Source organism: Adiantum capillus-veneris, chromosome 30, assembly GCF_014529385.1.
Source record: "Adiantum capillus-veneris isolate H3 chromosome 30, ASM1452938v2, whole genome shotgun sequence".
Taxonomy (NCBI): Eukaryota; Viridiplantae; Streptophyta; class Polypodiopsida; order Polypodiales; family Pteridaceae; genus Adiantum; species Adiantum capillus-veneris.
In genome coordinates this window covers 32165532-32188834 of record NC_140960.1, presented here as the reverse complement: position 1 = coordinate 32188834, position 23303 = coordinate 32165532, and the positions used below count along the sequence as shown (strand labels likewise).

The following is a 23303-nucleotide window of genomic DNA, read 5'->3' as shown; positions in this document are numbered from 1 at the left end:
TCAAGAGCGCTACCCCCAAACCTCACGTGGAAGCGCTGCCTTGTCACCCCATTGTGGCATTGCCCTAAGACCCCGCATCTGGAGTGCTAAATGGGAACATTCTTCATTAGTGAAATTTTGAACATAAATTATATTAGCATATACTTAAATATAATACAAATATTAACATATTAGCTATACTACTAATTTACTGTAGCAGTTCTAGATTATGTCCCATACTATATTTAAGGTGCCAAAGGTTTGGCCTTATGGTCCTAGATTTAGCCAAGTGGTCAACACATATAGGACCAAGTGCACACTGTGCCACAAAACTTGGCCACCACTTCACTTGCCAAAGTTTAGGCCACATGGTCAATCCTAAGTTTCCAATGTTCTTATTATGTCACCTTTTGCCTCGTGGAAAACCTAGGCTTGTTTTCACATACTCAGGCACTTCAAGCCACAATAAATTGTCATTACTCTTCGGCAACCCTTTTGTTCAAGTCTTTGAAAAAACATTGTTTAAGGCCACCCTAAACCATTTTCATTTAGGGTGTCTAAAACTAGCTTTTTGGCAATTCGAGAAGAAAATGGTCAAAGTTTTATACTTAGTTTTAACCACTTGACCAATTCAAATATTGGAAAGCAAGGTCTTGTAATACTTTTCTTTGGACATCACACATTAAAACTAGGTCCCTCACTTGTCCAAGCTATGCTCTAGTACAATAAAGGGCTTTTGGTTTCAAGATGCACCACTTTCCCAACCTTGATTCCATTAAAGAAGCTAGCTCTACTTAGACATTTAATAGCAAGGTCCTGCAGCAGTTCAGATTGAACATTTTCCATGGCAGCTAGGTCCACCACTTATCTAAGCTATGCTGTAATAGAGTAAGGGGTTTTGGTTTCAAGATCCACCACTTGTCCAAACTTGATTTGGGAAGCAAGGTCCTATAATAGTTTGCTTTGGACATTCACCATTACAACTAAGTCCACCACTTCTCCAAGCTATGTTCTAATACACTAAGGAGGTTTTGGTTTCAAGGAGAACCACTTGTACGACTTTGTTTTTGGAAGTAAGGTCTTTACATAGTTCACCTTGGACCTTGGACATTGGATACTACAACTAAGCCCACCACTTGTCCAAGATATCCTCTATATATAGCCAAAGGGTTTGGGTTTCAAGATTCACCACTTTTCCAACCTTTCTTCCATTAAAGAAAGGAGGGGCATTATAACTAGGCCCACCACTTGTCCAAGCTATGCTCTGATATAGAAAGGGGATTGTGGTTTCAAGGTCCACCACGTGTTCAACCTTGGAAGACTCAAGGGATACTTGGACATTGGAAAGCATAGTCCTATAGTAGTTGATAGGTGGCAGTGGGTATTACAACTAGGTCCAACCTATGCTCTCATATAGCAAAGAGGCTTTGCTTTCAAGGTCCACCACTTGTCCAACCTTGCTTCCATTAAAGAAATGAGGGGCTACGTAAACATTGGCAAGCAAGGTAGCAAGGTCCTAAGGTGTTTCACCTTGGATATTGGGCATTATAACTAGGTCCACCACTTGTCCAAGCTATGCTCTGATAAAGAAAGGGGATTTTCGTTTCAAGGTCCACCATGTGTTCAACCTTTCTAATATAGAAAGGGGATTTTCGTTTCAAGGTCCACCACGTGTTCAACCTTGAAAGACTCAAGGGATACTTGAACATTGGAAATCATAGTCCTATAGTAGTTGATAGGTGGCAGTGGGTATTAAAACTAGGTCCAACCTATGCTCTAATATAGCAAAGAGGCTTTGGTTTCAAGGTCCACCACTTATCCAACCTTACTTCCATTAAAGAAATGAGGGGCTACGTAAACATTGGCAAGCAAGGTAGCAAAGTCCTAAGGTATTTCACCTTGGATATTGGGCATTATAACTAGGTCCACCACTTGTCCAAGCTATGCTCTGATATAGAAAGGGGATTTTTGTTTCAAGGTCCACCACATGTTCAACCTTGAAAGACTCAAGGGATACTTGGACATTGGAAAGCATAGTCCTATAGTAGTTGATAGGTGGCAGTGCGTATTACAACTAGGTCCACCACTTGTCCAACCTATGCTCTCATATAGCAAAGAGGCTTTGGTTTCAAGGTCCACCACTTGTCCAACCTTGCTTCCATTAATATAGCAAGGAGGATTTGGTCTCAAGGTTCACCACTTGTCCAACCTATGCAAACCTTTTTCATGTTGTAGCATGATTTTTTGTTTGAAGAGTATTTTTCTATAACTATGGATTTAACAATGTAATCTTTTTACTTACAGGATGGACTTCGAATCTGGGGAGAAAGTACATATGATACTTGACAATGAAATCGTTGGTATTGGTTGTGTGTGTAGAACAGATCCAGATTCCACTTGTGGTGGTACAAAGATAGGGCTGGGAAATGTCTCCATACTAGTGGAGGAATGCTTGAAGGATGTGGTCCTACCTTTTCCTACAATGGATACTTCATCTCTCCAAGGCTCATTATGGAGTGCTGTTCGATGGTCAAAGCTTCTTTTGCAATCTTTTGTATTAAATGGGAACTTAATTGATCCACACGAAAGCTACAATGGTGATGAAGAACATGATCATTCTGATCCTCTAGTTACAGATGCAATACCTATGACAAGCCCAGAATTTGAAGCAATGATTCGAGAGTCTTGGAGAAATCAGAGGGTCCTTTTAAAAGATGACACAATGATGCAAACCATGAATGAAGGGACCATCTTATATGTATTTCCACATGATTATGTCAACTTTCAGTAACTTGGTCCTGATTGTGTGGGTGTGGGTATTGAAAGAGAAAATGCAAGCATTCATGATGTGGTTGAAGTGGGTAGCATCACTTTGCTAAAGTGGCCCATCAAGCAGACAACAATGTTGAATGGGAGCCCATTACAACGCTTTGTTCCTGTTGATGGCATGCATGCTACATATGAGGATGTATCCAACGATGGCAATGTTGGAAAAAAACTTGATGGGAGTAATGTTGTCCAGTTGTCAAGGAAGAGACGATACACTTTCATGAACAGGACTCAAAAATCAAAATCAGCACCAGCTTCGACTTTTTACCTTTCAAACAAATCAATTCAAAGGGTATCATGCATTGATTGTTGTGCACAAAAATGCTGCCAATTTGCAGATCGTGATATGGTGACAAGGTTACGACAACAATTTTGGGGAGAGTCTCAAAAATCACGCACTAATTATGTTTATGATGTTCTTTCTATATGTTATCAGAAAGATGAGAAGTCACGATACCAATTCAAGCTAAATGGCTCTATTGTTTGTTGTAGAGCATGGTATGAGCTACATGGAATACCAAAGACATCATTTTATCGATACAAGGAGAACTTTGAAAATGGTGTGCGCCAATATGTACATGGGAACACATGTACATTGAGAAGGGGACTTCAACATACTAGTTTAGCAAGAGCACTACTAAATGAGTTTGTGGAAAACAACTCTGAGAAGATGCCACATAGAAGTAGAACACTGCTAGATGGCTCAAGAGAGACTCAATTGGTGATTCCATCAACATACAAACAAGTGGATATTTTATGTGAAATCAACACGACACTTGACCAAATGGGCTATGAGAAGAAGCTATCCCAATCTTCTTTTGGTAGAATTTGGAACAAAGAGTATCCACATGTCACTTTAACAAAGACAAGTGAGTTCTCTAAGTGCAATATTTGTAGCTCAATCAAGGCAAGGTTAGAAGCTAAACCTTCTCTTGAAGAGAGAGCTCTTCTCTTGAGGGAGAGAGAAGTTCACATGGCACAACAAAAGAGTTGCAGAAGCCTATATTATGCATGGCGCACGTATTCAGAAACTCAACCACAAAAATATGTATGCATAATCCATGATAAGATGGATCAAAAGAAGACCCATTCCTAGATTACGCATTGTTCCCAAGGGTGTGGATTCAGGATATAATCTGCAGGTGGCATTGATTGGCATGATCACTCATGGACATGGAGAAGGTCATTACGGACACTTTGTCTTGAATGGTTTGTGGCCAGCTGATCCAAATCTTACAATTGGCTCAATTGCTAATTGTTTACATAACCTCGAGAGGATAGATAAGCATCCTCTTGGTGATCTAGTAACAAATGGACTTCCAAGGAGCAATATTTCACTACTACATGCTTTGAACTCAAGGGATGCTTTGGACTACCATAACTTGAGTGATGGAAAAGAGCCCATTGTGCAGTCGTCAGAAATTGCAGAAGAGGAATTGGGGTCAACATTTCGCAGATTGCCAGAGAACTTGTTGCTACAATTGGATAATTGTGCAGGGGAAAACAAAAATCGATACTTATTTGCCTATTTGTCAATGCTTGTTGCAAGGGGTGTTTTCAAAACCATCCAGCTGGGATTTTTAATGGTTGGGCATACACATGAGGACATAGACGCCATGTTTAGTAGGTTTTCAGAGAAGTTGAGAGTTACACAAACCTATACTTTGCCACATTTGATGGATACATTACGAAACAGCTCATCTTCATCTCCAGCTCCATTTTTTCTCACAAAGATCCCCGATTTCAAGCAATATTGTGATGGCTATCTTTGTGATGGACAAGACATACTTGTTGGACATTCCAAACCGCTTCAGTTCAGGTTCTTTATGCAGGATGAGACACCAATGATGCAATATAAGGCACATGTAGGTGTATCAAGTTGGAGTGGAAGTATTCGCCTTTGGAAAACAGACACAGAAGGCAAGCCAATGTTACCACATGGAGATCCACCTCTAGTACAAATGGCGGAGTATGTCAAGGCCCACGAAGAAGTCATTTTGGGGCTAAAGAACTATATAAAATTTTGGAAAAATTTAGGGAATGGTTCAAGTATTCCACGATATTATAGACCCGTGATAGATTATTGGAGTAAGGTAATTGAAGAGATTGGAAAAGCAATCATATCAGAGGGAGTCTTGTATGAAATGTTTTGGCCAAAAACTCAAGAATATTCTCATCTACAAAGCACTACAATGAATTTGCAACAAGGAGCAGAAAGATTCCTCCAAAGTTACCAATGATGATAGTTCTGAAGACTCAGAAAGTAGCACTCCTTTGAGTTCCAGTGATGAGGGTGAAGTGTCATTTTTTTTGTTGGATGAGGAACAGAGAGAAGTTAGTGAAGTGCTACAATTATCAGGGAATATAAACGCTTCAAGCCGTTTAGAGCAACTGGAAGAGTTGATGACACCTAAACAAGGATTGCCAGTGAAAAAAGAGTCAAAATATGTTGAGTACTGATTTGACACAGGAGAAAGAAGGGAGTACTTAGCAATGTTGGACATGTTTCCAAATCTTTTCATTACCTTATATCAAGAAATAAGGGGTTTTGTTGGGGATCTTGTGAAGATCGAGCTAGTTGAAGGGGCAAAACCAATAAAACAGAAATTGAGGAGGATGGGTAAGGAGCAAATGAATGCTTTAAAGGAAGAAGTGGATAAGGTTCTGGATGCAGGGTTCATTGTGCCAATAGATAATGCTGAATGGGTGAGACCTATAGTGGTCACTCCAAAAAAAGATGGGCATTGGAGAGTTTGTGTTGATTACAAGCCATTAAATGCGGTAACTAAGAAAGATCCTTACCTTTTTCCTTTTATTGATCAACTTCTAGATGCAATGGCTGGTTTTGAAAGACATAGTGTTTGTGATGGTTATTCATGATATTTTCAGCTTATTGTTGCTCTTGAAGATCGGAAAAAGACTACTTTTATCCTACCATGGGATTGTTTTCGGTTTTTGATGCCTTCCTTTTGGGTTAACAAATGGGCCTGGAGCTTTTGAAAGAAAAGTGGATTGGGTCCTTACCCCATTCCTTGGGAAGTTTTTCAAGTGATTCATAGACGATTTCTGTGTATACAGATCAAGAAACGAGCATGTTCAAAAGCTTGAAATGACTTTGGCAAGGAATGATAAATGCGGGGGTAAGCTAAACCCTAAAAAATATCATTCTGCACAACCCCCAGTGAAGCTTCTTGGACATGTGATATCAGAAAATGGAATTGAAGCGGATCCAGAGAAAGTGGAGGCTTTGTTGATGCTGTCATCTCCAAAAGACACCAGACAATTGGCCACTTTCATACAAAAAGCTAAATATATGTCTCGCTTCATACCTTTGGCATCGCAGCTATTATATCTCTTACAGCAAATAGTCAAGAATGATCCCTTGGAATAGTCTCATGACTGTGACGATGTTTTTGATAGAGCTCAAGAGGTTTTGAGTACACTTCCCATTATGCAAGCTCCTGATTAGGAAAAGGAGTTTTATGTTAACCCATCAATGGGAGACGATGGTATTGGGGCTATGTTATTGCAAAGGGGAAAGGAATCTCAGTATATGAAGCCTGTTCATTATGCTAGCAGAGTGAAGACTCCTCATGAAAGATATTTTTTTGAAATTGAATTGGTGATGACCAGTATGGTATATGCTTGCAGACGGTTCAAACACTACTTGCTACAAAAGTCATTCACCTTTGTCACCAGTTATTCATTGCTTCCCAGCTGTTCAATAATTCAAATATGACAAAAACAGTGAAATGGGTTATGGAACTTCAGGAGTTTTAGTTCACTTTTTTGGTGGAGGAAAGTACATGGGCTACCCTAGCAGACCTTCTCACCTATAAAGATACTCCTGTTTTGCTTAAAGAAGAGGTGGTGCAAAAGAAGAAGGTCAAGACTCTTGCTATCTCTAATGCTTCACTATTATACTTTGATGGTTCTTATCGAAGAAGTCATGATGCTGCTTCAGGAGGTATTGTCATTTATGATGCACAAGAGAAGCTTATGAGGAAGTAAGGGCTGAAACTTGATGCAAAAAGTAATAAATTAAGCAGAATACATGGCTCTTGAAGGTGGTTTGCATATTTGCTTACAATTGGGAATTAGACACTTGCAAATTAAAGGAGATGCTTTGTTGGTTGTGAAGCAAGTATTGGGAGTATGGAAACATAAGAACCCTAAAATGAAGAATTTATGCTACAAAGTGAAAGTGTTGCTCAAAAAGTTTGAAGCATGGAGTTTGCAGCATATTGAGAGGTCTCAAAATGAGGAAGCTCATGATGCTGCCCATGAAATGATCACTTGTGTGTTTGTGCTAAAGGCAAATGCCCCTTTATATCATGGGAGGGAAATGTTATCAAAGGAAGTGGATTTTCTATTGACAGGTGTCCTACCTGAAGGTTTAGCATCTTCCAAAAAGTATGCGTTCATAAGAAAAGCCAGGAAATACAAAATGCTTGATGATGTGCTTTATATGAAAGGAAGTGATTTGGTTTTAAGTCGTGTCCCTTGGAAAGAGGAAATTTACAAAACCCTGGAAGAAAATCATGAGGGATCTTGTGGAGGCCATTTTGCCATGAAAATCATGTTACATAAAATTTTGCAAGAAGGCTATGTATGGCCAAGCATTCAGCGAGATGTTAATCATTGGTGCAAGTCGTGTTTGCCTTGCCAGAGGATGGGAAAGAGAATTTTGAAGTCTGAATTGCAAAAGACAATTCTAGCTTTTGATGTGTTTGAAAATTGGGGTCTTGATGCTATTGGACCCTTACCTATGACTACACACATACACACACACACACATGTGTGTGTGTGTGTGTGTGTGTGTGTATATGTGTGTGTATGTATATAACATATACATATACATATACATATATATATATATATATATATATATATATATATATATATATATATATATATACTTTTTACTACACCTCTGATTTCTCCTCACCTTGGGATGGTTTCTAAATGAGATTATGCCTATTGCCTCCCTCAACAAGTGGGGGTCTCTAAACTAACTAAACTTAGGTTCAGAATCCCCAAACATAAATAAAATTGAGGATTACTGAGAGCCGACTCAATAAATACAGCATGAAGAATACTTGTTGAAATTTTTTTCTCTGCTTGAACCCCCTCCCCCCCCCCCCCCCCCCCCCCCCCCCTTTTTTTCGCTTTCAGTGGTCGGCTTGAGTGTGATACCCTTCTTATGGGAAAAAGGCTATCTTTATTAAAAACGTGGCCATCTTCATTGCAATATTATTCTTAGCATGCGCGTTCACCAAACCTACATGTACAGACGTCTTCTTCTGCGGATGATTTTTTTCTGGAATGAATGGCGCCACATGGCGTGTGGGACTCGGAATGCATCAATGAGCAGTGTGTAGCTGTGCGCACTTGCCGCCCGACGCCGACTACTTAAGGAGGAGGTGAGTACAGTTGTTGTACTCACTTAGTGCCTTGGGGTATTGTGAGAGAGAGCATTTTCTATTGAGAGAGGGTAGTGTTTCACTGTGCATCATGGAAAAACGCACTGCCATTGTCGAGTTCGGCTCTGATGAGGTTGGTGTTTTTTAGTTTTTTTATGATTCTTAAGGGTTAAACATCTACTATGATGCGTCTAATAGCATGCTGTTATGCCTTATTGCCCCTAGAAAAACATGGAAAAGAACTGTTGTTGCACTGGTATGGTTGGGCCGATGTACCTGCATGAACATCAAAAATTATAAAGGGATACTATCCCATACTAAGATGCACTAACTTATAGCCTTGCTTTTGTCAACTTTACTTCAGGAATATGTACATTGGTGATGAAACCCAGATTAGGGGATGGAGTCGTGCTAATTTCGGTTGTAGGCATTAGTATGATGGTATGATATATTGGGAATTTTTTCCTCTATTGTATTCATTGGGTTATACACGGACTAGGAAACATGTAGCACTGGGATGGTGTAAATACTGGCAGAAAATATGGTATACTGCTTGTACTCAGAAAATCTGGGTCGGTAAATACTATGGTACTTTGTGCTATAAACAGTGTTGCTGGACAACATTTAAGATGAAAGTTTACCTCGTTGGATGGTTCTTTGTACTCATGGACTGACATATGTAGGATTGCATAAATTGGGGCATTTCTTCTATAACATGCATCAGTTTTGAAACACAAATATGGAGCGTGTTGCAAGCATGGTTCTGGCAGTTAGCGTTATGTTGCTGACTGTACTAAAAAATACATGGTTTTCCTAGTTAACCATGCCGGGCATGGATAGTTTTGAGTTATCTATTGGTACATTCTATGAAAACATGCTAGAAACATGGTACGGCATGCTATTAGTAAGAATAATGGTACGAATTTCACTCAAAAATCTGGTTCTTTTTGGAATTCATGGCTGAATGGCTATAGACAACAAGGTTCTGAACAATTTTTATAACTTGGCTTTTTTGTAAATGAATTGAATGTAATAAAATTTGAACATGAGAAGCCTACATAGAGATGCTAATTGGCTCGAGAAACTGTCTTTTACTACTATTGATGATCTTTTGAAGATGGATTATCGAGAAGGCATTACAATGGTTAACATGAAATGTTCTCAAAAGGTAAGTATGCTGGGTCGTGGTGAATCCGAAAGGTAATTGTCAAGCATGACTGGCCTACTACAGACTGTTACTACTAGAAGAGGATATAAGTGTGCTCTTTTGGGATTTTTTGAAAATGGTAGGCTGATGTCTATCAGCCGATATTATGTGGTTTACTTTCAGCAGCTATGTCTTCTTTTATTGAGGGATGTACATGGATAACAATTGGTAGGCCCATTTACTTCACTACAAGAGGTTGTGTGCTCTTGTGACGTTGTTAGCGACGGAAATACACTGGGTTTTTATAACCCCCGGCGTCGCTAAAACCGTCGCTAATAGCGTCGCTATATGCGTCACTATAGGCGTCGCTATATGCGTCGCTATATAGAGACGCTCATAGCGACGCTTATAGCGACGTTTACACAGAAGTCTATAGCGACGTCGGCTTATAGCGACGCTACAGAGCCATAAATAGCGACGGTTATAGCGACGCCCGAGAGAAAAAAAAAATTGGTGACAGGGCATTGAATGCCCTGCCACCCATCAACCATATTGTACTTGATTCACTTTTTAAAAAAAGTGCAAGGGTAGATAATAGACCCAAAATAGTCACCCACAAGACGCATTGTTTGCAAAATAGACAAGCGTAAAATTGACAATTGTACACATCATAGGCAAAATGAATTGATTGGCAAATGTAATAATGACAATTGTACAACATCATAGGCATAAAGAATTGATTGGCAAAATGAATTGCGGTGACAAATGTAATAATATACATGGTTCAAAAAGACGTATAAAATCCGTCTCATGATACATAAGCTATGAGAAACCCTAAACTAATGCTATCTAGCTACGGCTAAACTGACGTCGTCTAGTCAGACGTCTCATCGCGTCCAAGCGGCGTATCTGTCGGATTCTGCAAAAAAAGACAATAAGACAGCTTTCAGTAAGCATAAACATATAACGACATTTATAAAACAATACAAAAAATAGAAAAGAGTAAACCCTAATACTAACCATGCCGCCGCGAGAACTGAGAATGTCCATCAGGGCGTTTAAGCCCTTCCTGCCTGCGTACTCGCGCTCGTACGGTGTGGGATCACGTCCTGTCATCGACCACTGTCAAAACATACAAAGAATTCATTATGTTAGAATTAAAAAACTCATAAACCCTAAACTATCGAACATAAAGAGCAATGCGAAAACACTTACAAAATCGGCCTCAAATGATGCCCATCCACCGCTCCCCAAGTGGTGCGAGCTCCCTGCCTCTACTCGCGCTCTGGCTGCATCCTTTTGTTGCTTCCACTTGTCGGGATTCTCACGCGCTGCTTTCTTCGCATTCTTCCAATCTTCTTTGGCCAGCCAATCTGGCCTGTTCCACCCATGCTTAATTGCTTTTTGCACTTCGGAACGCTTGTGTTTGCAGTATTCGCGCATTCGAATCTTCATCAGGTCTTCATTGAAGCGTTGATCCCGTGTTGGAACGGGAAACTCATCATGAAGTATGCTGATGACTCTGTTTTTTAAATCACTTGGTACTTCACTCCATTTGTTTAGTATGTAGTGTCTAAACAGCTGAGAGCAAAGACCACGCATGCGCGAGATCACCTTCTTGCCGTCATCATCCATGATGATGCCGCTGTTGAAGTCGACGGAGTAAGGCAAGCCCTCTGGCCGGTGACGCGTGAACCTGGGTGTCCCGGCAGGGGTCTCTAGTGGCGTGTCGATGGGGGTACGGACGTCAGGTGTCTCCACCGGCGTCTGGGCCCCGAAGCGAGGAGTGTCGAGTGGGTGGCCCCTGGCGGAGTAAGTAGAGGTGTGTAGCTGCTAGGAACAGTCAGCCGTGCAAAACCTGGCGTAGATGGCGATGCTGTGGTTGGTGTGGGGGCGGGCAAAGAAGGGGAGGGTAAAGAGCCTCGTCGAACACGAGGCGGTGTGGAGGCATCGGTGGCGGAATCCCCACAACAACCGCCACCGCCACCACTAGAGCGCCGGTGTCTAGACGAGTGTGAAGCTCATCTTGTCAACGCCGAAGCTTCGGAGCGCGCCGAATGCTCCGAAATAGAGGGAGATGCGGATGGAGTAGGAACGCGCGATGATGCGCCAGAGCGATGACGCTCCACGTACCACTGTCTCTGCTGCGGTGACAAAGAAGAAAGAAACTCCTCATCATCCATACCTGCATTAAACACACGAATATTTAAACTTAATATTGAATGAATAGAGTAGACAATGACGCAAAGACCATTAAATACAATGACGTAATGGCGCATATAAATACAATGACGCAATGAATTGAGTGATAGAAGAGGCAAGTCGAAAACTCAGAATTTTCAATCAAAAGATGTGAGCGCCATGGAAGGTACTTAGAGAGCCACAGCTTTTACAACCCGGAGCAAAATTGTTCAAATACAATATTTGTGGCTTTAAGAGATCTCTCTCTCATCCTCGCATAACTCAGCATAACTTCCTATATCTATATAGAGCTCTCCGTTTAAACACATATCCTCTGTTTCATTTTGTAGCTCCTCTGCATGCACCCCATATAGAGTAGTAGCATCTTGATGCTCGTCTGGCACCACCGCAGCGGCTTCTGATTGAGCATCTTCTCTGATCTCCTCCATTGATGCCGTTGTGATTGGCACATGGTAGCCTTCATACGTCCTTGCACTACGAGGGGCTACCTCTATGACGTACCACCAGTTTGATGTAGACTTTGTAGGATGAAATATTACCTGCCAGAGCCACATAACTTACATGAGAGCTTTCAAGCACATAACTTGTAAAAGGGGGATGTTAACTATTTACATACTTACTTGTTCACAATGCTCGGGTAGTACGAAAGTGTCTCTTAGGTCAGTCCATTTCTTAGTAGAATCCACCTCAAGAAAACCAGACTCTCCTCTACGCACAGTAGCGTTGCGACCCTCCATGATTATCTTGAACCATTGCACGTCGAACAAGTCGACAAAAAATCCTCTGTAATCGATCCTCAAAATCTCTTGCAGCGTGCCGAAGTAAGTGAGTTCCGCCACCACAGGATCTGCATCAGAGGAACGTCGTCGACTAGACTGTTCAAATTTTGCCATGATTCCACAATCTTGAGTAAAACGCTTTTTGTCGATCCGTTCCACCCTAAAATGTCGACCTTTACACCATGCTGCTGTGTATGACTTATACTACAACGAACAAAGATTATGAGTGGCCGTTCAAACGTTTAGAAATAAAGTCACTAGCATGTCGTACATTGCAAACTTACCTTGGTCGCGCAACCCCGAGAGTACTCCCACTCTTCCTCAGTCACTTCGTCACCACATTGTTGTGCGCTTTTCAATTGGTTGTGCAACCATCTTAAGCTCATGAAGGTTGGTAGGCTCTCCAGAACCGTCGGATAGTGCATCGGTGGTCGTCTTCCCCGTCTCCACTCGATTCGTGCCCTTTGTCACTCTTGCTTTGCATCCTCATATTGTGAAATCCACTTTTGCATCACTGGATTGTGAAGCATGCAAAATCGGTTGATTTTAGCCTCTAGATCTTCCGTCATCTTCTTCTCAACATCGAGATTGCACATGACAATCCCAGATATGCACTCATCATCTATGGTTCGCCATAGCGTGTCCCGGGCTTTATCAAATCCATCTAGCCACTCTCCAATGTATACTAGGGACTCTGATACCAACCAACCTTCTGCCATGCTACCCTCCGGACGTGCCTTTTGACGCACATATCCGTTAAGCGTTTTTATGAAACGTTTTCATGAAACGTTCTAAGAAGAACATCCATCTGGAATGAACTGTGCCAGCTATTTCCACCTCATCAACTATGTGAACAAGAAGATGCACCTGAATGGTTAGCATGGTAGTAGGAAAATGTTTCTCAAACATGCACACAAGCTCCGCAACATTTAGTTTGGCGAATGGTATGGAGTCTACGTTGATCTCCTTTTGTGAGATCCATTGCACCAGCTTTGCAAGTTTGTAGATTGTGTTACGAATGTCGAGAGACAAACATCCCTCAATGGCAACCGGTAAAATAAACTGTAAAGTATGTGCAGCAATGATATTAAAGTCCACATTTTATGCAATGATATTAAAGTCCACTATGAACGTACCTGACACATTTTATGCCAATCGTGTGACTTCAAACCGGTAAGCTTTCCTTCTTTACTAAAACACGTTCGGAGCGAGTGCATTACGCCAGTGGGGGTCCGCAAAGATCGAATGGTCTCTTTTACTTTGCGTTCTTGGGCTCCTGTAAAAATCCATGGTGCTTTAGGGAGTTTTATCGATCCATCAGACGCTGTTTGCGGCCAATATTGCTCCATACGATCCACATTTCTAAGGTCAACTCTGGCTCCCAAAGTATCTTTCTTGCCGGTCAGATGGTCCCATAGTAGATTACCCACATTCTTGAATATGTGCATTGGATCGAGCAAGTGATTGATCATGCGTCGGGGCCAGTATGGTAACTCGTACCATAGAGATAGTCTCTTCATCCCTGGAGGCAATCCGTCATCACACATCTCCTTCTGCTCTAACCATGCTTGTGCAGACATCCTTGGTGGCTCTCTTCCCAAAAATCCGTCGCGTAACACATGATTCTCTGGAAGATACGCTTGATGACCTTCGTAGATTTGCTTCTTCAGTGAGGGCGCCCTACGTGCATTCAGTCTAGGTCCACATTTGACACATGCTCTGTATCCGCTTGTTTGAAGCCCTGCATGTATACACATGATAATAGATCAACTATGGGAAAAAACAAGATTTACAGTGTCTGAGTGAGGAGTGTTAATAGATCACCTGAGCATTCTGTTAGCCCGGGATAGTCATGCATGGTCCACATTAGAATGCCTCTGATCAAAGCATTCCGTCGTCCTGTGTGTCGGCTCATATCCACCACCTCTATGCCAATCCACAATTGTTGTAGCTCTTCCAATAGTGGACGAAGATACACATCCATATTCCCCACTTTATATCGCCCTGGCACAATCAAGCTTAGCCATAGGTGCCCCTTCTTCGTAGTCAACCACGGGGGAATGTTGTAGTTGACGATGACAACGGGCCATACACTGTAAGATGTTGATCTTTGACCAAATGGATTTACGCCATCCATAGCCAGGCCTAAGCGCAAATTTCGAGCTTCCCTGGCAAAATCCGACCATGTTCCATCTATATGTTTCCAGGCTGCGCAATCTGCAGGAATTCGTAGCACACCATACGAAGATTTATTCTCCTCATGCCATGATGCTAGGGCGGCCATGGACTTATATTCGAAGAAATGCTTGATGCGAGGAAGCAGAGGAAAATGTCGCAAAACCTTTTGTGGAATTTTTGTCCCGTGGAGATCTACTCGATATCTTTCGGAATCACATTTCGGACACTTCTCCATGTCTATGTATTCCCCTCTGAAAAGAATGCAGTCATTAGGACAAGCGTGGATAGAATTGTAATCCATCCCCAAGTTTCGCAAAATCTTTCTTGCTTCATCTCGGGAATCTGGCATCACATTGTCAGCTGGTAATATGTGCTCTTTAAGCAATCTACACAACATAAAAATACGATACAGTCGTGTAAAAATCTATCAGATCATTATACATTTAGAGTTTTATTAAAGTAAACTAATTGTAATAGATCACCTGAAAAGCGTTGTGACGCTAGTGTCACTCCATCCAAACTCTGCCTGCATGTTGAGAAGAACCAGAGTGCTTTCAATCTAGACATACGTGCTCCATTATACAATGGCGTATCGGCTTCACTTTTCATATCATCATAGATAAGCCTTTCTGAATCCATGATCGTCTCGATCATTTCATCAATCTCGGGCTCAAACATTGCCTCGTTGGGAATGTGCTTTGCATGATAATCCCCCGAGCTGTCAGAGGCTACATCTTGTGGCCTCACATATGCTGCTTGACCAAAGCGCCTGCGAACACGTCTATTGGGTTGCAAGATTGCTGCTTGTTGGCCAGCGTCAGAGTCCGACGAGTTATAATTGGCAACAACTCGATCTATAATAGATGGATCGAACTCGCCAAATTCGCGAACGTGCTGCAAAGAAACACGTCTTGTCCGTCGCACAGCATGCTTGCATTGATTACAAGGACATAAGACCCTCGTTGAGAGATAGGTGTTTCGGTTGGACGGTCCCACATCCTCGTCACTACTCATAATGAGGATAAAAATCTTATAACCTGGACAACAAATTTAATATTCTATTGGCATTCTTCGTCTTATCTCTCTCTCTCTCTCTCTCTCTCTCTCTCTTTACCTCACATTCTCTAGTCATGTCCAATCCCCGCACACCTCGGTCTAGAGGTGCACGGAGATCAGAACCACCGGGTTATAATCTCGTCTTTATTGGTCAATACCTATATTTGTGGGTACAAGAAATCTACAGACCCACGTCTACATGATACTGCATGTAGTGGACAAAACCCCTTTGCCTCTTCTCTAGCTGTAGCACTTCACAGCATCTTAACATCTTTTCACAGTAGATCTTTTCACTGTTCGTCTAACTCTAAACCCTAAACCGTAAGTAATTCTTGCGTGGACTCGATCTAACGTAAATAAGCGTAAATCTAAATAAACGTAAATCTAACTAAAAATAAACCTAAATCTAATTTAACGTAAGTCTACATCTAACCTAATCTTTAACGTCTTTTGGGATAGTTTCCTACGACGTTAAAACTCTCTTCTTCGTGTGTGTGTGTGTGTGTGTGTGTGTGTGTGTGTGTGTGTGTGTGTGTGTGTGGGTAAACCTAAATAAACCTAAGTCTAATCTAATATAACATAAATCTAAATCTAACGTAAATTATGTTATATTAAAAACAAAGAACTAAACTAACAGGGATTATAAGAACCTTAAAACTGATTTAACACATAATTTTTCACATAACTCGGCAAGAGTTGGCATTCTCATCACTAAAGATGTGAGAGTTAACTTCCAGCGGTGACGCTGCCTCATCTGCATCCACATCTGACGACAGCAATTGGCCCTTTAGACCGTTCTTGCTCTTGTTACTAACTTTGAAGTTGCTGTTGAATGACTAGAGGTTGTCTAGATGGTCATTGTGTCGGGGATGTAGTGACTCTTGCCGCCCTGAAGATCCACCTTCTTCCCTATCTTCTGAAGACATTTCACCAGTACTTTTGGATCGACGGAGCCCACCATGAGTGGAGGCAGCAATACCCTATATTCCATTGAGGGCTTTCTTCACCCGCTTCATGCAGGCATCGCAGTCTATGGAGACCTAAATCTAATTTAATATAACGTAAATCTAAATCTAGCGTAAATAAATGTAAATCTAATTAAAAATAAACCTAAATCTAATCTAATTTAACTTAAATAAACCTAAATCTAATTTGACGTAAGTCTACATCTAACCTAATCTTTAACGTCTTTTAGGATAGTTTCCTACGACGGTATAACTCTCTTCTTCTTGTGTGTGTGCGCGTGTGTGGATGTGTGTGCCAATAAAAAGAGATAAATGGTATAACCTTTCTATCACCCATGCCAAGTATGATAGATTGGTTATGCCATTTTCCTCTTGAATAATAGGTCTTGAGTTCAACTCCTCGTCGGCTAGATCTTTAGGTATTTTAATTTTAATTAGTTTCCTACGACGTTAAATTAGTTTCTCTCTCTTTCTCTCTCAATGTGTGTGCGTTTTTTTGGATCGTATGCATGTTTTCTCTCTCTTTTCCTCTCTCAATGTGTACGTTTTTTGTTTATGCATGTTCTCTCTCTCTTTTCCTCTCTCAATGCGTGCGTTTTTTGTTTATACATGCTCTCTCTCTCTTTTCCTCTCTCAATGTGTGTGTGCATTCTTTGTTTATGTATGTGTGTGTGCGTTTTTGTTTATGTTTGTACTCTCTCTCTCTCAAAAACACTATGTGTGTGTGTATGTGTGTGTGTGTGAGAGAGAGAGAGAGGGAGAGAGAAAGAGGGGAAGGGAACATGAGAGTGAGGAGAGGGAAGGAGCATACCTGGCTCTCCTTCCTCTCCTCGTGTGTGTGTGTGTGTGTGTGTGTGTGTGTGTGGAGAAGAAAAAGAGAGAGAGAGAGAGAGAGAGAGAGAGAGAGGGAGAGCGTTACTTGCTCTTTGCTTGAGGGCGCCGAAAAACTCAGATCTGAGATCTGAGTTTTTGGGCGCGCTCTGTTTTTTTTTTAGTCCAGTCGGCGTCGCTATGAGCGTCGCAAATTTACAAAGAAATTTGCGACGCTCATAGCGACGCCGGGATTTTTTTTTTTGAGCATCGCTGTGTGAGCGTCGCTAATATGAATAGCCTCTTGTAGTGCTTGCAATGTTATTCAGGCACTAACCGAGCGGTTGTTTGTCTTTACTGTGGATACAGGTATGTAAAGGTCTATCTTGTCTTTTCGATGATTGGGGATATGCTGCTGATGACTTTTACTCATGGATCTCTCCGCACTTTTGTATCTATTGGGAGCAATTGTATTACTAAATCCTCCACACTTGAGATGTATTACTGTTCTGATACTTTAATAATGATATGTCGATTGGCTTTAAATTGGTTCTTCTTTTTTGGTCCTTGTACTTTTTCTTAAAAGTCGCTTGTGCTATCTGTAATAAAGTAAACCCAAATATATACGTATATATATATATATATATATATATATATATATATATATATAGAGAGAGAGAGAGAGAGAGAGAGAGAGAGAGAGAGAAAGGGACAAAGAGAGCAATAGGAAAATAGAGAGTGATAGAGAGAGAGAGAGAGAGAGGTATGGCTTTTTAGATTATTTAAGTAAACGTTAGATTTTCACTTTGGTTTAGGTTTTATATGTTAGATTATAATTTTAGTTGGAGAGAGAGATATATATTGAGAGATAGGGACAAAGATAGGTAGATAGGGTTAGAGAGAGAGAGAGAAATGGAGAGAGAAACGAGAAAATAGCGTGAGAGAGGGAGAGGACAGAATAGAAGTTTAAATTAAAATGAGTACACAAAGAGAAAGGATACCATCGTCTCTACAGACAGAATAGAAAGGCATCAAGCACATCTCTCTCTCTCTCTCTCTCTCTCTCTCTCTCTCTCTCTCTCCATCCATGTGGGGCTTATGTAGATAGTGTTGACATGCCTAAGCACTATTAGAGGCACTGTCGTCACCGAAGGCCTTACCGTTGTATACTATTGATAAGAGCGAGCTAGACCTGTCGTAGGCAGGTCGCGCAAGCTAGTGTTCTATAAAATTTCCATCCACACCACTATGCAACTTTTCAAATGGCCTAATTATTTAAGTTAGGGGTCCACCTTAATATCCTTTTATGTCTCAAATTTCACCTTAGGTTGACAAAGCTGATTAATCCTTATCAACACAAAATGAGAGAATGAGAGTGAGAGAGAGAGAGAGAGAGAGAGAGAGAGAGGGAGGGAGAGAAGAAGAAGAAGAAGAAGAAGAAGAAGAAGAAGATTTTAACATCGTAGGAAACCGTCCCAGGAGACTTCAAAAATATATTCAACGAGTCTTGTAATCAAGACCTATTATTCAAGAGGATTATGACAACCAATTGACACACTTGGGTGATAAGGAAGTTATATTATTTTCCTCTTCTTATTGACACACCCACACACACACCCAAAAAGAAGACAACTTTAATGTCGTAGAAAACTATCCCAACGGACGTCAAAGATCTATCCGACAAGTCTTGAACTCAAGACCTACTATGAGAGAGAGAGAGAGAGAGAGAGAGAGAGAGAGAGAGAGGGGGGGGGGGGAGGGAGGGAGGGTTACTAAAATGGATAAACTACACACACCAACTTGACTGATATATACAATATGCAAAGGTTTTCCTTGCTTACTCTTATAAACCAACCTCGCAAATCAATATTGTAATGTATGCCATATAACCATAATCCTTCAAACCCCTTAGAATGCACCAATCTCATAAATCATATTGTATTGTATGCCATATAGCCATAAACCTTCAAACCCCATAAAATGCACCAACCTCATAGATCTATCGTGTAGTAGGTATTGTAGTGTATGCCATAAAACCAAAAGCCTTCAAACACTTATTTTGGAGATGTCATGTTTTCGTACTGATTGAGCTGACAATTATGCTGACTTAAGTTACCCAAAGCAATGCTAGAAATGGAAACAGGAGTAACACGCAAACACACCAAGGAGAATCAAATAACCATTATATTGTACAAAGGTACCTTGGCAAATCATGCAAACGAGTATCTATCGGAACCACTATGCATAGAGAACGAAGGGCCCATCTTGGAGCTTGGCACATTATAGGCACCAGGGCCAGGGCTCAACTCAGAAGCTTTTCTAGACAATCTCACACCCATGGAGACAGCTGGGGATGTGAAGTTGCTGTAGTACTTGTTGTCCCAGAAGTAGTTGGCAGGACCAGGACCAACTCCATGGCTAGAAACATTCAACCTCTTGGACAAGATGGTGATGCCATGTCCATCGCGCTCTACTCTCGGAGAATACGCACCAGGCCCTGGTATCGGCGTGGGAGGAGATCTGTAATACTTGCCAGCAATTTTGATGGATGGAGAGGAATAATTGGCTGTGGGAGGGGTGGTCAGGAAGTAAGCTCCGGGTCCAGGGGTAATGTCTCCAGGGAGAGGCCGCCTCCTTGTGTTGGGCCTGCCCAAGATGGTGATAGCAGTGTTAGAGCCAGGAATCCATTTCTTGGGTTCATAAGCGCCGGGGCCCGGCGTGAACGACCCCATACCAATGCTGGTGCCATCTTTGGTGCGGCCGGCGATGGAAAGAGCAGGCTCACGCGGGTGGGTGAAGGGGTCGCTGGTTTCAGCGCAGTACTGGCCGGGACCGGGGGACTCTTCAATGGGGCGGGAGGGCTTGCGGGTGGAGATGGTGAAGGCGCGCCCGCGAGGGGAGCGAAGCGGATTGTAGGCGCCGGGGCCGGGGCCGGGGCTGGAGAGAAGCTGACCTCTGGATTCACGGCCGCCGCCGGCGATGGAGATGACGGGGGTGCGCGGCCGTTGCAGAAGCTCGGTGGCAGAGTAAGAGCCGGGGCCGGGGGTGTCAGAGGGGGCCGCAGGGGGCTGCTTGCGACCGTGGGGCATGGAGAAGGCCGGACCCGAAGCTTCAGAGAGGACGCAATAGGCGCCCGGGCCGGGACTGATGTCGCGGTGGTAGTTTTGGGTTCGGGATCCGATGCTGTAGGCGGGGTCGCGCCATTTGATAAGGGAGCTGCAACGGTCGGAGTTGTAGGAGCCGGGGCCAGGCGCGTCGCTCTTGGAGAGGCCGAGAGTCGTGGTGGTTGTTTGAATGCGGGGCGCGATGGTGATGGAGGGCCCGTCACGGCAGCGCGTCCGGTGAGCGGAGGCGGCGTAGAAGCCCGGGCCCGGTTCCCAGTCGAGGCCGCCCGTCAGGTCGCCCCACTTGGCTCCCATTGAGAAGGCCGGCGGACATGGCGTAATCGGGCGTGTATTGGCGTTGTAGGCTCCCGGCCCTGGCGTCTTCAACCGCCTCTTGGACGCTATCTGCATGCTGCGCCCGCCGCTGCAGCTCGCCTTCCTGCTGCTGCTGCTGGTAGTGTTGATGGGTATGATAGCGGTGGCCTCCTCTTCTTTCTCCTCCCCCTCCCTCCCATTCACCCGTAGCGCCGCCTGCCATTTGACCTACCCTCCTCCCTCCCCACCCCTTCCCCTCACTTCCTTCCTCATGGGTCGCGACTCTCCCCCACGTTAATTCTTCTCTAGACACGCTCAACTAATCTCCTTGGAATATCAGGAATTATTAGAACTAGAATAGAATTGAAATGGTAAAAGGAATTAAAGTGGTTGAGGCTGGTAAATTGAGTCTTTTAGGATCGGGTGGCTCATCAAAGCACGCTTGTCATGGGGTTTGATATTGCTACAGATTCTTAGTGATTTTCGAGCAGTTAATAATACGGATGTGGGGTTAAAACTTAAATGCAATGAATGAAGACTCCGACTCCCAGAATCACTACAAGGGCGCTTTGTCACTAGGGACGCTTGGAAAATTTATGGGCATCACTTATGAGTGTCACAATTTGCGACGCGTGTAGTGATGCTTACAAATTGTAAAACGTCGCTTATGAAATGGCATCGCATAAGCGATGCAAATAACTTGAACAAAAAAAGCTCAAATTCGTCATGGGAGCCATTTTTGCACCCCCGACAACTGAGGAGATGTTCGACTGAGAAGCAGAGAACGCCGAGGTCACCCCTTCTCTCCCTCGCCATTTCTCTTCAACATCGCCTCTCTCCCTCCCCAACTCTCTTCACCAAGTACACACACACACACACACACACACAAACCTGATCACAATCGTGTGATTACGTCGTTACTAATGCAAGTAGTTACACATGAAAACCACGTGGTCATCACGTTAATTATATACGTGATTTTGATGGTGACCTACAAAACCAATAGAGTCGGTAACCCCGCCAGGCTTTTTCATTTTCCGGACGGGCTCGCCAAAAAAGCAATGATCTCCGGCAGGCCGGCCTGCCAAGAGAATGAAAAATCTCGACGGGCTAGATTGTATATAGTAAAACCTCTTGTAACTTTGGCATTTGGACTAGGCAAATTCATGGGGAGTATATCCAAGCGTCGGGTACAATTATCTCCTTGTGAATTGACCACATAAGGTTACAAAGTCACAGGTCTTTTTCCCTGGGCCAAGCATGATACTTAATACGGTAACCACTTCTAAAAATATTTAAATACTTCACCAAAAACAAAGGTACGAAGCCAAAACAATTGAATCTTTGGAGAGTGGTGCTCATTGCGAGAAATCTGGCACTACCAGAAGACAACCAAGCTTCTCATTCATTGACGAGCCCTCTTTGCTTGCACAGTGAAGGAGGTGCTCCAAAGCTATGGAATTGAATATAGAATGCAAGCAATAACACTGGAGGCAATTCAAGAAGCTACAGAGACCACATCATTTCCGTGTTAGAGGATACCAGCCTCTATGTAATACATGCAAAGAGAGTGACTATACAACCAAAGGACATACAACTTGTGTGTCGATTGAGGCAAGACTTTGAGCATTAGCCAAAGTGAAACTTATCTTTTTCTATTACCCACCCTACTTTTGTATCAAAATATTTTGTTCATGATCGAAGGATTCATAGTTTAATATCTTGTGTATTATAAAAGATTGTTAGTACATGAGATAGCCAATAATAGATATTATTGCTTTCATTTGTGTTTTGCAAATAATTATCATCGTTTCAATGTAGAAGTTGATTATTATTTGTAGCACGTGAAAATAGATGTGTCTTATTGTCTGCAAATTGCAGAGGGTGTATAATTGATCCTCATATTTATAATTGCATTGACAAATTCATAGGGTTGTTGTATGCGTAATGCGAGGTAGAGAGTGCATTGCAATGTGTGTACTTGATCACAACATATGTGATCTATGTGTGGATTGACAAGAGTGCATTGCAAATCGTACACTGTGTAGCTTTTATTGATGTCTTAATGAATATATATTGAAAAGTTAAAAAAAAAATTGTAGCTGAACATCTAGTTCTTATGCCCAGCATGTAAACATTTAATGGTCTAGTAACTTGTGTGTAGCCAAAAATAGCATAAACATAGTGAGCATTTCATTAGCTTAGATTCCTAATGAGCATAGCAAGAGTGCTTGGATGTAGAGAGCAACAAAAAGCATAACACCTAGTTAGATAGGCATGAACAATACTTCAAAAGAGGGAGAAATTAGGCTATTGACAAGAGTTGAGGACCGGATTTACATGGAGCTGGTCCCCCCTCCAAAAGACTTTGTATTATAGGTTTCCCCCATCAAGGGAGACATTTTACAATACAACTCTTTGTGTTCCCTCAATAACTAGCTAGTGCAATGAAGATGGAAGCTTCAAGCACTAAGCAAAAACTTTAAAAACACGACATCAATTCCCTCACGGTCTCA

At 42.3% G+C, this 23303-nt stretch overlaps 2 protein-coding genes across 2 annotated transcripts; both read right to left on the bottom strand.

The window, feature by feature from the left end:
• Positions 1-12297: 12297 nt before the first annotated feature.
• Positions 12298-15511, bottom strand: LOC147417755 (uncharacterized). The gene is made up of 4 exons (XM_086507198.1): positions 14184-15511; positions 13496-14100; positions 12644-13421; positions 12298-12563 (listed from the first exon to the last, which is right to left on the bottom strand). Exons 1-3 carry the CDS (start codon positions 14932-14934, stop codon positions 13116-13118), a joined length of 1662 nt encoding a protein of 553 aa, XP_086363324.1. The 5' UTR covers positions 14935-15511; the 3' UTR covers positions 12298-12563; positions 12644-13115.
• A 3706-nt stretch (positions 15512-19217) lies between these two features.
• Positions 19218-22241, bottom strand: LOC147417754 (uncharacterized). Its single transcript, XM_086506827.1, has one exon. The coding sequence runs from the start codon at positions 20881-20883 to the stop codon at positions 19579-19581; it is 1305 nt and encodes a 434-aa protein (XP_086362953.1). The 5' UTR covers positions 20884-22241; the 3' UTR covers positions 19218-19578.
• Positions 22242-23303: the final 1062 nt, after the last annotated feature.

What these genes read in the sequence shown, in the direction of transcription:
- LOC147417755 (XM_086507198.1), bottom strand. Translation starts at nt 14,934, where the DNA reads ATGTTGTGTAGATTGCTTAAAGAGCACATATTACCAGCTGACAATGTG. An exon ending in CGGGCTAACAGAATGCTCAG is followed by an intron (nt 14,101 to 14,183) that starts GTGATCTATTAA and finishes GTATACATGCAG; the next exon opens with GGCTTCAAACAAGCGGATAC. An exon ending in ATTGGCATAAAATGTGTCAG is followed by an intron (nt 13,422 to 13,495) that starts GTACGTTCATAG and finishes CATACTTTACAG; the next exon opens with TTTATTTTACCGGTTGCCAT.
- LOC147417754 (XM_086506827.1), bottom strand. Translation starts at nt 20,883, where the DNA reads ATGCAGATAGCGTCCAAGAGGCGGTTGAAGACGCCAGGGCCGGGAGCC.